The sequence below is a fragment of the Vipera berus genome (genome assembly GCF_964194415.1).
Source record: "Vipera berus genome assembly, chromosome: 6".
Classification (NCBI taxonomy): domain Eukaryota; kingdom Metazoa; phylum Chordata; class Lepidosauria; order Squamata; family Viperidae; genus Vipera; species Vipera berus.
Window position 1 is genome coordinate 67,176,146 of NC_138208.1, and position 16,742 is coordinate 67,192,887.

General features: G+C 36.9%; 1 protein-coding gene across 2 annotated transcripts in view; it reads left to right on the forward strand.

The window, feature by feature from the left end:
- Positions 1-16,742, forward strand: part of LARGE1 (LARGE xylosyl- and glucuronyltransferase 1) — a 385,917-nt gene that overhangs the window by 18,782 nt on the left and 350,393 nt on the right. Inside the window, exon 2 of one of the 2 annotated variants that reach the window (XM_081331421.1) lies at positions 7,325-7,347. The exons of the other annotated variant lie outside the window; for it this stretch is intronic. Coding sequence (XP_081187547.1) covers positions 7,336-7,347 — 12 coding nt within the window. The 5' untranslated portion in view covers positions 7,325-7,335. The remainder of the gene's footprint in view (positions 1-7,324; positions 7,348-16,742) is intronic. 2 annotated transcript variants of the gene reach the window in all.

Genomic DNA, 16,742 nt, shown 5'->3' on the forward strand with positions numbered 1-16,742 from the left:
ATGTCTTTCGTCCGGTTGATCCCGGTTACTTGGATGCCTAGTGCATCAAACCAATCGAGCCCAATCAGGCTTGTTCGCTGACCCCCTACCATGACAACGTCCAGGTGCCCAGAAAACCCCTTAAATTTGACAGCCAGTGTGGCCTCACCTTTGACTGCGACTCTGGCATTCTGGAAGTCGGTCAGTATAATGTCAGATGGCCTAAGCTTGGCCCATCTTTTGCTGCTATTGCAGATGAAATTAAATGTCTCAAGTGATATAATAGATACGGCTGAGCTCGTGTCCAGCTCCATCTTGCAAGGGACCCCTTGGAGCTCCACCTGAAGTCTAAACTTCGGCTTAATAGGGCGGTGAGCTCCTGTGCGGCAAATGCTTCTGTGGCTAGAGCAAAACCCTATGCTATACTGCCCTGGGGCCCTGGTACCTCTCCTAATTGGAATGTCCGAGTGGCGATTCGATGGCTGGTACCTCTGGCAACCTCTGCAGATGGACGCGATGTGACTGGTCTTCCCTCAGGCCCCACACATGGCTGTCCGGAACCTACAGTCCATGCGTTGGTGGTGGCCACCACACCCTGGGCACCTAAGGAAGGGATCTGCCTTGTAAGTTGCCCCTTGTTGCTTGTCGCTGTGACACTGTTGGTCGTTGTGCCTATGAAGCTTTTCAACTTCTGTGTTGTCTTCGGGGTCTTCTGCGTGTTCGGCATCCTCATGGTGGATGGCTTCCTCATGCTGTGCTGGTTTGGCGGGTCGCATGGCTCATATGGCCCCGCCGGCGCCTTCGTCCCCCATGATCTCTTTCAGTGTGTCTGGGAACGACACGGTCTCTTTGGCAAAGAGTTTTTGCTGTAACACTCGATTCCGGAGGCCGCAGATGAGCCGGTCCCAGAGCCTCTCCTCTATGTCGGAGAACTGGCATAGGCATGCAGCTTGCCTCAACACCACGATAAATTCAGACGCTGTTTCACCTTGTTGCTGAACCCTCTGTTCGAACACATGGCGCCAAGCGATTACCAACAGCTTGGGCTGGAAATGGTCGCCGAGCCGTTTCTTCAAGTCCATGAACATTACGGACTCCAATGGCGTTGGCACGAACAAATTCTCTGCGATGTTGAACATGGCTGGGCCGCAAACACACAGGAGCATAGCGGCCTTCAGGCCATCTTTGGCGACTTGATTGGCGTGGAGATAGTTCTCGACCCTGGATAGATAGGAAGACCATCTTTCTGGGTGAGCTATATCAAATTCTTCTAGGTTTCTGACCTTCGCCATTTCTGTTGGTCTTTGCAGCTGGGGCTCGTTGTCTTCTTATCCTGCTCCTCTGTATGCCCAGGGACTGGTCCTCTGGGCGTGTGGTCGCTAGTGTGGCTGTGCTAGACCGACCGTAGAGGTGGGGAATTGTTTTTTTCCTGCCAGGCGCGTTCCGGCCTCTCCCCTAGTGACTCTCAGCTCTGTTGGAGGAGCAGGATCCCACCTTCATCGCCAGTGTTATATACTGGGTTCTGTGCTTAATTGAAGAGACGAGGCGAGTGAGTTCAGCAAGAATCATTCTTTATTTGCTTACAGGAACTGAACTGAGCAACAAGGCTGCAAATGCAGCTATTTATACCCTGGTGCCTAGGTGGCAGCCAATAGGTTTAAAGCAACCTATTGCTGCCCTAGAAGCAGCCAATGGCGGCGCTGGAGACGGGTTGTCTGAGGAGATGGGAGCCATTAACCAGCTTCCCTGTTTAAGCAACCTTCCAGCAATTAACCCCACGTGATACTCTTTGATAAGACAAAGCCCAATACTTTACAGTGGATACGGAACACTGTGAGTAGCAACTTACTCATTAGGAATTCAGCCATTTGCGTCTTACTTGATCATTTTTTTTCATCAGTTCATTAATTCAGCCCACACCTCTATATAATGTATGTATTTATAATATATTTCCTGAATAGAATTTGATAACCAGTGTCACTATTTCCAATGATAAAATGTTTCTCTTGGGTGTTTTTTAGCTCTGGAAAATTGAGCTTTTTTTTTTTTTAGAAAAAGAGTTCTCTGGAGGAGACATGATATTCATGTTCACTGAATGGTCCAGTCCTTCAGTTTAAAACATCATTGGGTTTTAATTTACTATTTGGTTATAACTGTGTATTTTAATAAATTAAACTAAACCTATCCAGTCTTTGAAGAGAAAGAATACAGTAGTGGTTCTGATAAAACTGCTATATTGAGTGGCTTATTTTGGGCAGTTTGCTTGAAGAAGCTGAACTGAATATTTAAGAAGAGAAATTCCTAAATGTTTCATTCAGAGACATTAGAATGTGGTATCATCTTTCTAGAGAATGTTTGTGGAACTGAGAAAAGCAAAATGACTTTTTGCAGTGTTTTTTTAAAATGAATATGATTGCTTCAATCAGCTGCTGTTTCTGATCTTATTAAGTAAGATTTTTTAAAAATAGATATTTTCATTGTTGATTGTCTAGTAATGATTTTTGGCAATGAATAATTCAAACTTGTCTTAAACTTGTAGATATGTTTATGCTTTTAAATTTAACTTTTTACCTTTATAACAGGTCCATAACTATCTCTTATTTTTTTACAAAAATCCACTAAGCTATGTTTGTTTGTGTTTCGGGGAAGCATTATATATTTCTGGATTTCATCCTAAATGTTAAGGATAAAAATTATCTTCTTGTTACCTGTTTCTCCTGTCTCCTCTCTAAACAATTACCATTTATTGTGGCTGGAGCAGTTGTATGCAATCATATGAAAAAGCAATATGCCCCAAGTAAAGTCTTTTTTAATATATGTGGACATAATATCATTATTAAAATAATATATTAAGATAAAGATGATATTTGAACAAAAACCTATAAATCATTTATTCAACAAAAATGTAAAAATTTTCTCATATGGAAAAATGTAAGTACACCATTGCTCTAATGCTTTGGCAGTAATAACCTTTTGACAGTAATAACCTCAGGTAGGCATTTCTGTCTACCAGTCTTTGACATCGACTGGAATTTTTCCACATTTCTCCATGATTTTTTTTTTGCAACTGTGATGTTTGGGAAGTTTTTTACATGCACAGTCCATTTCAAACACCCCTCACCATCTTGATGTGATTTAGATCTGGACTTTGACTTAGCAGTTCCAGAACCCTCATTTCTTTTGTTTTCTTCCAGCTATTTCTTGATGATTAACTGGAATGTTTAGAGCTAATGTTCATCTTTAAAGGTTCAGTTTTGCTTGAACTTTAGTTTTCTGACAATGGCATCACACATTATCCTCAAACACCCTCTGGTACAATGAAGAATTCATAGTGGATTCTGTGAAGCTGAACTGCCTAGCCCTAATGCAGCAAAGCAACTCAAACTATAACATTTCCATCACCATGCTTTGCAGTTGATATAGGATTCTTCTGGTAAAATACTATTTTTGGTTTTCACCGGACATATATCTGGTACTGTGGCTAAATAACTCTATTTTTAACTTTCTGCCCAGAGCATACTGTTCCAGAAGTGCTGGTCTTTTCCTAGATGTTCATGAGCAAATTTTAGGCTTGCCTTGAACTTCGTTCTGGACAGCAGAGGTTTCCCCTTGACATAATTCCTATGTAGATCTAATTTATGGAACTCTTTTTCCAGTAGGCTAGACTGATATATTTTGACATCAGTTGTGCAAGAACTGCCTATACATGATGAAATTCTAGAGTTCTTAGGACTTCTTCCAGCCTTAGGCAGTCTGCTATGAGACCAAACTTGCTGGGATGGCCTGGCTTGAAATCTTCTCCACTTGTAGATAATTTGTGTATGTGTATGAATGTATATTGGAATAGATCAAAGCTGTAGTTGGTAGGGCAATTGCAAGATGATGCCACTGAAGGAGAGTACACCTCGATTTCTGTGAGTGTGATGATGGTAATTGTTCCTCCCTCCCTCCTTTCCTTCAGTTTGCATGCTTTTAAAATGCATTTTACTACCCAAAACTAGTGATAGTTTTATGTTAGAATTCAACATAGTAAAAAAAATCCTTCTGCCTCATGTGACCCAGGGGGAAGTTTTTATAAGAATGTCTTTATCCAAGGTATGTGTTCAGAGCTTGGCACATTCATACTTCTAGCGATTTGAGATCTCCTAATTTTGTTTGTTTTAGTTTTTGAATGAATTCTGTGATGTTGATGATGATGTTATTCATTCAGTTTTGTCTGACTCTTGGAAATTCTATGGGCCAGGTCTCTCCACTTCTACTAATCTTGCACTACTTCTATGAGCTTTTCTATGCTCTGGCTGGTGTCATCTTTGATAGTGTCAAGGCACTGTGTTCTTTGACGGCCTGGTTTCTGTTTACCACTAACTCTTTCAAACATAATTGCTTTCTTACATGAATTCTCCTGCATAACGTGGCCAAAATAAATAAGACACCATTTCGTGATTTTTCCTTCCAGTGACATGTCTGATACTATGTGCTCCAGTACTTGCTTGTTTGTCACCTTTCCTATCCAAGGAATATGTAGGAGCCTTCTCCAGCACCACAGCTCTAAAAAGTTGATTTTCTTCCTGTCTTGCTTTATATAAGGTCCTACTTTCGTAATCATAGGTAGCTAATGAATTCTGTAATATGTCCAAATAGTTAAGTTTTCTAGATATGCTTGTTTAAGTTGTGAAAGGAATATGCTTTACAATAGTGCAAATTTAATTTGTAAAATAGCATTTTATAACCCAGTGGCAATATCAAAAAATTCTGGAATATTGCAAATATAGCAGTAGTAATATCTGTAATGCAAGGTTTGCCATATGTATTCAGTGTCAAATGATCTAAATTGCTTTGTTCCTTTTCTCTCGTCTGTCTTTTTAATATCTTTAAAAGACATGAGTAAAGAATTGAAGTTTTAAAATTATTTAAATAATGGTTGTGTTAAACATATTTAAGATAGAAAGCATTATTTTAAGTTTATTCACTGATATTTTGCAATTGTTAGCAATGGGGTCTATTTTGTAACTTCAGTGTAGATTTAAAAATGTAATAAATTAAGAAAAGTATAATGTAGCTAGATTTTTCATGTTGGATACAACCATTTTTTTAAAGAAAAAATTCATGGAGTAGTTTTGGGGACATATAGTGATTTTAATACAATGCCAATATTATGTCAATTTCCCTCTTTCCATTATATCTGCCCTATTTTTTCTCTGTCTAGCCTGCAGAAAACTTTAGTTTGATATGTTGGAGAAACAGCCAGTAATTCTTTACACTTGCCCTAAAAATGAGAGTTGGAAACCATTTTTTTAAGTTTTCAGATTTAGATAAAATGCTTCAAACAAGAAAAAGATACATGAAGGAATAATCAAGGAATGTGATGAGCACCTCAAATTTTGGTTAACCAATGCATTTAGTTACCATTTTGCATTACTACTTCCTAGATCAGACATGTCAAACGTGCAACATCATGTGACATTGCGCAACGTATTGGGACAGTTTTGCCATTGCCGGCAATGGGGTGGGCGTGGCATCTGGATGACGCCTCCGGCCTGCGGGCCAGGAGTTTGACATCCCTGTCTTAGACTATCTTAGTCTATAATATTTTAATACAAAATTGAAAGTTTGTTTTTTTATAAAAAATGAATAATTAGGTCAAAGAGTAACTTCCTTTCTGTGAATTATATGCTTTAACATTAGTGTTATTAAATTGATCATAATTTTTTCTCATAAAGCAAAAGAATACCTTCCCCCATGTTAATTTTATCTGATAGCAAACTCACTAATTACTATCTTCTGTAGTAACACTGCAAATTAACTTCTTAAAGAAACGTAACTGTCAGGCTCAAATCCAGAGATGAGACAATAAGATCCAATCAACTCCAATCCTTGTATTTGCTTACACTTAATAGAAATTATCCATCCGTCCGTCCGTCCGTCCGTCCGTCTGTCTATCTGTCTCTATCTCCTGAGAGATTCTAGGATGTGATTAGCTTGAAACTCTTCCTCCCTCAGCTCAGGGCTGCACAATCTCTTGATCTGGGTTTCTTCGTAGGAAATTTCTAAGTTGACAAAATCTTCCTCCTCTGCTGCTGAAGGTGCACATTTTATCACAGTAACAAAATACATGCACTTTAGAAGAAAGGTTACACCAAGCAATTAGAATGTTTTTTCTGGTAGTTTTATATATATCAATTTAGTAGCACTCCCCTTTTAAAAGTTTCCATTATGAATAATAACCCAACCAAACATTTTGTCTAGAAAACAGTACTATGGTTTGCCTTCAAAATGACATGTGATTGAGGGGTTTATGGCAGTTCAGCATTTCCATTCATATTTTCCTGAAGAGGAGAAGTCCTGTGCATGTCTAAGCTAAATCAGCAGGCACCATATCAGGAAATATGCACGTGCCACTTTTCTTGGAAAGTGGTTCCATTTCTTCTTTAAACTTCAGTGGCAATTCAATTCTTCTTTTAAAAGAATGGAAGTCATTAATTGGACTGACAGCTTGCCAAAATGAATAACCAGAGACAGAGTGAGTTTCTTCTTGTTTGCATTTAAATAAGAATGCATTATGTTTTGCTTATTGTGAACTACATGCCCGATCTATATATAATTGTTTTATTAAGGTTAATTTGTATAAGAAGTGCCATCCTGGATTAAGCCAAGGGTCCTATTTTGTCCAATAGCCAGCCGTATGAATTTGGATAACTCACAAGCATGGAATGTGAAACATGTTAGCTGTAATTCAAGAAGTATTAGACACATCATCATCTGTTATAAGCCTTCTTAAATTGATATCACCACATTTGATGACAACGTATTCCATAGTTTGATTACATGTTACATACAGAAGTAATTATTGTTATTGGACACAAATAGGATAGCATTTAGTTTTAATGTATGATCCTGATTTCTGTGTGTGAAAGAGAAATAAAAAGGGAGGAGGGAGAACTTTCAGTCCCTGTTTTCTACACCATGGAATTCAAGAAATGCATCTGTAAAGTTATACTGACATATGGTGCTTTTGTTATTCTTTTGAGACAAGACATTTATGAATTTTTAATTCACTATAAGAAATAATATGTTTCGTTTATATACATTTTTAATATGAAGGATCTGTATTTTGTCTGTCTTTGCAGTATTAAGGTAAATTTAGAGGTAATGTTACCCTTAGTTTTGCAGTTGTAAAGGGAGTCATGCTTAAAACATCTGATTCTTAATGACTTTATGATATAAATGTGATTTAAATAAGTTCTTTCATCAAAGCCCTGTTTCTTAGCTATACAAGTGCTTTATAGTTATGTGGATAAAGAATTGGATGCTTGAATTGATGACCCATTTGATGCATTTCTTTCAGGTCAATACAGTATGAGAATTCAGGTAAGAGATAATATTTTTGAAAATATATTTATTTAAATGCACTCTGATGGCTAGAAAAACTCATAGAATAGCTTATGGAGCTATAAAAGGAAGATACTCTCTGCCATCAGGTTTGCAATGTGAACAGACATGAAAGAAGACTGGGCCATCTTCAGAAGTTTCTTTCCTATAGAAATTTCTTCCTAGGTAAGAGAGGTAGTACCTTAAACATATCAGATCCCAAGTCTTTCATGAATTTAAAATTATACCCAACATATTAAAACTTTTAAAACAGCCTATAAATGTTTGCAGATCTTCAAACAGAGGTATGTATCATATGTCCACAATGTTGTACAAACTTTACTTGAATGGCCACATTTTCCATCTAATAAAGTTTTGGATCGACAGAAATAGAGTGCATCGTACCCTGAGATGTAATAAAGCATGGGCAAATTCAACTACCTTTGGGCTTTTTCCAGCTGGTGTAGTTAGTAAACATGATTATACAGACATACAGTAATGATCAAGGAATGTTCAGATTGCAAACCTGCTCTTTCAAGAATGCACAACTTTATACAGCTAATTTTTATCATAAGCAAATGGAATAGAAATAGTATAAGAGGAGCCACAGATGAACCACTGAAATTAATTTTTTCTCTTTAGTCAGGTGGGGTAATTGCTGAACTATAATTGATCAGAATATTGAAGGCAATGGGCCAATTGAATGGTGTTCCTTCCAGATCAGCACAAATGGAATTGGACCTTCCTTAAAAGTTTTGATTGGCCCCATTACTGCTCTCTTCCAGAATCTTTATTATGGTCAACTCTGCCTGCTTTGGAAAAACTGTCTGTAGACCTCCTGTTAAACACCTCCTACCTGATTGCTTAGTTCCAGATTTTATAATACTGAGGGTATAGAAGTTTCATTGGAGTGCATTCTCAGAATCTGAGGATGATGACAAAAGTTTACTTGCATGTCTTTCTACATATTAATATACTTTTCCTGAGGATTCATCATTCATTTTTTTTGCCCTGCAGAGCAAAGTGAAGTGCAAAGAGAGAGAATCCAGGATTTTTCAGTGTAATGAAGAATACAAAGTATTTAATTTAAATCATTTTCTTGGAAAACCATCTAGCTAAAGACTTCATTATCTGTGAATCATTCATACACAGACACACAAAATATATAAATATATAAGTAAATAAAATCTCACACAGAAATATATATAATAAATCAGATACATACATGAAAAATTTTCAGATACTGTTGAGATTTATAGTTGTCAGAACTAGGTATTTATTAGATAAGATAATGCATAGAAAGCCCAAAAGCACCATATTCCTAGGATGCCAAAAAGCAAAGCAAACCTCCCAAAGTGCTTTAGAAAAACAAGTATAATGAGCCTCAGTGAACACTGTCTTTAGCACAATAGCTAAAAATTAACACTAATTGCTTCTACTGCTATAATATTAGGAACAAATAAATTATTCATTAAACCCAACATATATAGAGTTCAGACACATTTTTATAAAACATTTTTATACATTTTGGTTCTTTATCTTAGAAATGAGATTCTGTCCATGTGAAGGCTGTACAGTATTCTGCACCTCATATTTCCTGCTAAAGGTGTTCCTTAATAGATGTTGCTTAGTACTATTTTGTAATGAATGAAAACCTTGCTATATGCTGTATAGCTAATAGCCAAACAGCCTCTTGATGAGACTAATATATATATATATATATATATATATATATATATATATATATATATATATATATATATACACAGTATATACACACATACACACTGTTCTCTTATATGTATGTGTTTTGGTGTTAGTAGTGAAGAATCAAAGCAACTTTTCCGCATGGCTGATACAAGAGTGGTTCAGAGCAGATAAAACAGATAAAACTTTATGGGGGTAATATGTAGACCTGTGCAAAGTCCTAAGAGACATTCTGCACAGTGAAACGAGGGCCTAGAGCAGAGTCACCAATCAGTAACAACCACTTCACTAGTCATTGATTCTAAGTGTATGTGTGCAGAAAAGAGATTCCATTGAAGTAAAGTGGCTGGGCACAGTGAAACTGTCCACCTCAATCACTCAGTTGAAGGTGCTGAGGCAAAGTGCCTTCTTTTTTCATGTTGTAGTGTTGCTCTACTCTTATCACTTGGAAACTAGGCAATTCTCTTTAACCTATATGAACACTTCCTTACAGGTCTAGCAATGCAATAATATATGACCATACATCAGTATATTAGAGGACTCGCTTGGAAAATAGGGAGACTTACCCCCTAAATACTGAGCCAACCCCAAATGAAGCTAAGGGGAGAGTAGCCAAAATGTGTTTGTTTCTGCATACATATGATGAGATTTTCAAAAATACTGGATAAGAGTCTGAACACGAAAGTCTTACAGGATAATAGGTTAATGCATTATTTTCTTTAACTAACTGCTGTCCTTGGCAAGTTATTTCTTTTGCACTATTAATTGGAGCTGTCAGTGTGAATACTGAAGCAATAACAATAGTTTTGAATGCAGAGACAGGAAGAAGATCAGTAATTAGTCACAGGTTTGAAAGCATCATCCCCTAGTGATTTATAGAAGATTAGTGTATAAAGTGAGTGGCTTCACTTTTCACATTCAGTTTCTATCTAATTTTAAGAATTTAATTCAGATTGTATATACATTTAATAAGGTAGGGTTCGGAAAATCATGCCATCTAAAATGTTATTGAATTCTATTATCATCAGTTAACAAAAATGGCCAGGATTAAAACATGATTGAAGATGGAGCCTTCTATTGACTGCCACTATTATATTCAGCCAGGCCAAATATCAAATCGTCTGAATATATTTCTGTTTAATATTTGACACTGACTGTGACTTAGTCTGTATACAATATAATTATATATTTAAATAATTAAGTACTACACAGTTTGAAACTTAAGCAAACTGCAGATTTAATATGAAATTCTTTGCAGGTTCTCTTATGTACTGAAATACTTGATATTTTATAGTATGTGTTAATTGACAACACAGTGGATATAGAAAGTCTACACATCCCTGTTAAAATCCAGGTTTTTGAGATCTAAAAAATTCAGACCAAGATATTTTTTTTCACCTTGTATCACCTGTACAAGTCCATTGAAAATATGAAATTGTTTAGTGGGGGAAAATAATAATAAAAACTAGAATAATGTGATTATATAAATGTTCACATCCTCTTCTAAATAGGAATATGGCTGGGTTCAGAATTAAACAATCATATTCAAATAAATGTTAAACAGTAGTCAGTACATAAGGTAAAGGTAAAGGTTCCCCCGCACATGCGTGCTAGTCGTTTCCAACTCTAGGGGCCGGTGCTCATCTCCATTTCAAAACCGAAGAGCCAGTGCTTGTCCGAGGATGTCTCCGTGGTCATGTGGCCAGCATGACTATTTGCCAAAGGCGCACGGAACACTGTTACCTTCCCACCGTAGTGGTCCCTATTTTTCTACTTGCATTTTTACGTGCTTTCGAACTGCTAGGTTGGCAGAAGCTGGGACGAGTAACAGGCGCTCACTTTGTTATGCGGCACTCGGGATTCGACCCGCCAAACTGCCGACCTTCTGATCGACAAGCTCAGCGTCCTAATCCACTGAGCCACCGCGTCCCTTAGTACATACCTGTCATCAATTAAAGTGACCCTGATCAAGCACATATAGAGTTCACCTGTTCTAGTAGGATTTTTCTGACATTTTCTTTGCCATGGTCTGTAAAGAGTTTATAAAGCATCAAAAGGATCTTATTGTTGGAAGGTATCCGTCAGGAGAAGGGGTGAAAAAAATTTCTGAGGTATTGGATATACCATGTAACACAGTGAAGACAGTCATCAACAAGTGGAGAAAATGTGGCACAACAATGACATTATCTAGAACCAGAGGTCCCTCCAAAATTGATGAAAAAACAAGAAGAAAATTGATCCAAGTGGTTGCCAAGAGCCCTACAGCAACATTAAAAGAGCTTCAGGAATTACTGGCAAGTACTCATTGTATACTACATGCATGTGATTACAATCTCCCATATTCTTCATGTGTCTGGGCTGTGAGGTAGGGTGGTAAGATGGAAGCCTTTTCTCACATCCAATGCTAATCTCATTTTGTAAAAAAACGATCAAGTCTAACAAAAGCGTGTGGGAAAATATATAGTAGTCTGATGAGACCAAAGTTGAACTTTTTGGCCATAATTCTAAAAAGTATATTTTAGTGCATTACCAGAAGTATGCCATACCCATAATGAAGCATGATAGAGCTAGGATTATGCTTTGAGACTGCTTTTCTTTAGCTGGAACTGGTGCATTTGTCAAGATGGAGGGAATTACGAACAATTCCAAATATTGGTCAAATTTGGCACAAAACCTACAGGCCTCTGCTAAATTACTGAAAGTGAAGAGGAATGTCACCTTTCAGCATAACAACGACCCAAAGCATACGTCCAAATCAACAAAAGAATGACTTATCTAGAAGAAGATTGGAATGACCCAGCCAGAGCCTGAACATAAATCCAGTTGAAAATCTTTGGGATGACCTGAGGAGGGTTGTGTACAGCAGATACCCTTGCAATCTGACAGATTTTGAATGCTTTTGCAAGAAAGAGTGGGCAAAGATTCCCTAGTCAAGATGTGCCATGCTAATGGGCTCCTACCCCAAAAGACTGAATGCTCTCATAAAATCAAAAGGTACTTCAACAAAGTATTAATTTAAAGGTGTGCACACTTAGCCCCTGCATTACTGTGTGTTTTATATTTTTATTTTTCCTCCTGAAAGATTACAGATTGTTTTTCAGTTAAATTATGCGGCATTATATTTGGTATACCATTCTCTCTTAATTCTTTTGGAACCCAAGCATAGCCTGTCCAGTTAGAAGTTGAGTTGAGCATATATGTGTGAATATGAGAAAGCACTCTGTTAAATCAACAATAAAAGTTGCAAACTTTTATTCTCTCTGTCTTGAGTCTGTAGACGAAAAAGTTATGGGTAGTCCCCACTGGCATTTTTATCCCATAAAAGTAAGCATTTTACTTCCAATTTTAATTTATAGAAATATCCACCCAGAGGAAAGAAGTTTGGGAACTATTAATTTACCTGGAAATTTAGTGGTTAGCCAAGATTAACTAAGTTCTTATTTGTCTCTATTGGGATTTTTCAAACTATGAATTAAGATTGCATTGCAAATGAAGTGTGGCAGAGTACAGTGTACATAATTAACTCAGAGAAGAACTGGTGATCTAGCATAGTCACATTGCATGGTACTGCAAGTGATTGACTCCAGGGGGCTTAAAAAAAGAAATAAGTAAAAACTAAGCTAAAACCTTCTGTTATACTAGAAATAATAAAACCTAACTAGAAGTTGAATATGTTAGTCTTTCTCTTTTGCTATGAAAACTGTTCTTCAAATTATCAGAAGCAGAATTGTTTACCACAAACTAGATGTAACTCTAGCTATATTTCCTTTTTGGCTTTCAGTACTCCTGATATGAAGAAATATTATTTGGTTGCTTGTTCATTTATTTTGGTACTATTTTAGCTGATTCCTTTACTGAAGACTGAAGCAAGGTTGTTTGCTTTCAAAAAGCAGTAAAGTAAGTAGGAGCCACATAACACAGGGAAGAAAGTAGGTTATCGTTCAAGGTGAAAGTTATTATTGCTGAATAATAATTGTAAGAATCTGTAGTAGTGTGTCTACTCTCAGTGCTGAAACACACATCTTAATATTTACTATGATATATTTCTTTGTGAGGTCAATCAGGTTGGGTTCAAAACCAAAACTGAATTAAATTTAGATTATGTAGACTCTTGACCTGGAACTAGGGTCTATTAAATCAACATAATTTGGTTTCAGAAAAATTTGGCTTTGATGTAATGTTCATTCCCCCCCTCTCATTTAATGGATTAGACAATATAAGTTTAGGACCTAAATTAGACTCCTAGATTTATATCATTTTTATTAGCCAACTGTCTAACAGAAATAAGCAGGAATATATGTATCCTGTTATACAATGCCATCCAAGGTATAACTGCTCCCAATCCCAAATATTGCTTTTGAAGAGTAACATATTTCTGGAATACTTGATAATCTGCATGTATATATACGAGAACAATTTGGAAATAAACTTCCGTTTGGTTATCAATGACAGACACTCGCAGATACAGAGCTTTTATTATACACATCAGAAAACTACAATACTACATTACTTTTCCACATAATCGCCATTCAAATAAAGGCACTTGTCATAAGATCTTACAAGGTTTGAAATTCCTTAGTAGTAGTCGCTTGGCACCAAATCTGGGCTATAGAGGGAACAAAAACATCTCAACAGAACTGCTTCAAAAGTTCTTCGGTGCATCTAGCAGTGTGCAGGCGAGCATTATTGTATTTCTTCTAGACGGCAGTAATTTGCACTAATCAGAAAGTGCCTCATTAAAGATTTATTAAGGCATTAGAAAAAATTAAATTAATGCAATCTATCAGTTATTTTAAAATCAAAGGCACTGGGTGAAAGACAACTGTGGGATCTGCTTCCCATTTGTTTGCTTGCTTGCTTGTTTGTTTTGGATTCTTAGGTTAAAAATTGCCCGCTTGTTTCAAGCTAGGTTTTGAACAGTAGGCAGCTGAATCCTTTTGGAAAATAGTATAAAACTGAAAGCTATCTTTAATTCCAGTCATCTGGTAGCTTTTTGCATTCTTTTGTTTTAACTGGCCTTTTTACTTCCTTTCATAAAATTAGATGCATTATCCAAATATTGCTCAGCCGTAAGTATGGCCACTTAAATCTAATGGCCAGTGTTATATCTCTTGGTACTGAATTCTAAAATCTAATTATTTTCCCCTTTTTAAAAATCATTTTTCAAACCCATATACATGCATATATAAGTAGATAGCTTTTAGAGGTAGTTAGCAGTAGTAGGGAATATTTGTTATTCACTCTCTAGTCTAAAGCATTTATCTACCAACTTTCATTGAACTGGCATGGTTGATTTCAGTCCATAAACTTTCAGCTAGGAGGCTTTCATTCTATGACGGATTGTGGCTGATCATAACTGTATCATGATTGTGATCATAATATATACTCATATACAAACTATTTTCCTATGCAACAGCCTTAGAATTTATACCATTTTTAACACATTTAATTTGACTTTTCATTTAGAAATTTAGAAATTCTTTGGGTGGCAGATATTTCACATTTCAGTGGAGCAGACAACAAGTAAATAGCGAATAACTTTAGCTTTAGACCAGTCTGCATAATGAATAAGAAGTAGGATTATGAGCTCTGCATGCCAAGTATAATAGAGGGCAGTGAAGTAAAACATTGAGTCTGAATAGATGCAGAAACTTTCAGCATAAGGCTATTATTATATTTCCTTTCTGTCAACAACTGACATTGTTTTGCATGTAGCAAAAATAAATCTGTAGAGACATTGAAGAATGTAGAAGGACAATTGAAAAGTTCTTTCAAACAGAATTTTAGATCTGTGAATTGTACCCAGAAGCTCAACATATGCCAGTTGACACATGGGTTGCTGCATTCTGAATTAGTTGCTGCTTTTGAATAGGTTTTAAATGTAACCATATGTAGAGAGCATTGCATGAGAAGTAAGAATATAAGCTATAGTGACAAGGGCTTCTCACCCCAGGAAGATCTACAACTGGTGGACATAAACTAGAGGAAGACCTGGAATTGACTCCCATTTGCTATAACATCAAGTGTTGTAATTCTGGGAAGACCTCAGTGTCACAGTCATGTACTCAAAAGACATCACTGGAATTAGCAGACAAACTCCATGCTCAGATACGAGTTCTGTTTTGCTTGGGTTCAATATTAGATTGCTGTACATCATCTTATTTCCCACATTAAAAGAAATGGTAGGTGTCAAAAACAGCTTTTGTTTATGTGGGCCCATGTCCATAGAAACAGTGTTCTACTATACTAGACAAGACCCAAGATTAGACTGTGTAGGGAGGCCTCAGAAACAGTTCAGCATATAGTGGCAGGATGTAAGATACAGGCAGGAACACCATACACTGAATGACACAGTCAAGTAGCTGGCATTGCGTACAGTGTATGAGCTACATTGTCCCAGGTCCTAATCGGAGATTTCACAAAAGATCATGGAGAATAATAGTTAAGATCCTGAGGGACAGTAGTGGTGATAGATGTAGAAGTGACAAGTGGCAACATCGGGACAGATTATATGCCCTGGTACTACTAAGGCCTTGTTCTACCTGTTATCCCATTTACTTTTAATTATAAGAATCTGCATGGACAAGTCAGTTGTGAATTTGTGGTTAGGATAGGATAGATGACCTAGTATTGTAAGGCCTTGCTCTCCCATTCATTTTTAATATCTACTAGAAGTTAAAATATTGCAGTATTCAAAAAAAAGCATTACAAATTAAATGTTGTAATATCTGCAATAAGTTGTGTGGAGAGAGGAACTGTCTATTTGAGGTATGGTATCATCAATGTACTAATGATATGCTTTACAACACCAGCTTGGGATAGTCTAGAAAAGCACTGAATGTCAAAAGACTATAAAGAGCTATATCAGAGTTTGTTAAAGTGTAGTCCAAGGATCTCTGAGGCTTCCCCAAACCTTCTCAAGGTTCAGAAAAAATAAAATTATTTGCAATCTATGCTGAAAAGTAATACAATATTAAAATCCCGTCAAATAATTGTGAGTTGCAGTATTGGCAGTGGATGCATCATTTTAAAATTTTAACACAAAAATATTATTAAATGCCTGTTATTGTGCTGTTATGATAAGTACCTCAGTGCTGTCTTTTAGTCCAGCCCTTTCCAGCCACTGGTAGAATTTCCCAATATCAGCTACTCTAGCTACTTGTTGATGGTATAGTACATGCTAGCGTCTGTCTGTCCATGCCGCTCCCTGCTTGATGTTGCTCCTATGTCAGCAGCTCCTCAAGCATTCTCTCAGCAGCTCATCTTTGGGTGCCATTTTACTGATATATCTGAAAGCTGTAGGTTTCATCCATGACATTGGCTTACCAGACTCTGCCTGACCTCTTTCCTGCTAGTATACAATCTCTGGATATTGGGCTTGGAATAGAAACCTATGTACATTTTGAAGAGCTTCCAGGTCTTCACATTGGGAGCCTCTATGTCCTCCTTCAGCTAGCTTACCATACCACTAGAGTATCTGATGACTAGCATGACGTGTTGTTGGCATGGATCTTGTTCTGCCCATTGAGCTGGCTCTTCAAGACTTGTCTTAACCTTTGATGTATTTGGATGATAATTCATTGACTCCTCAGCATGGTTCCCATTGACTATGGGATACCACAGTACTTGTATAGCTGGTCTGTATGTCTCCTATGTTGCCTGCTGATAGTTTCACTCCATCAGTCTTA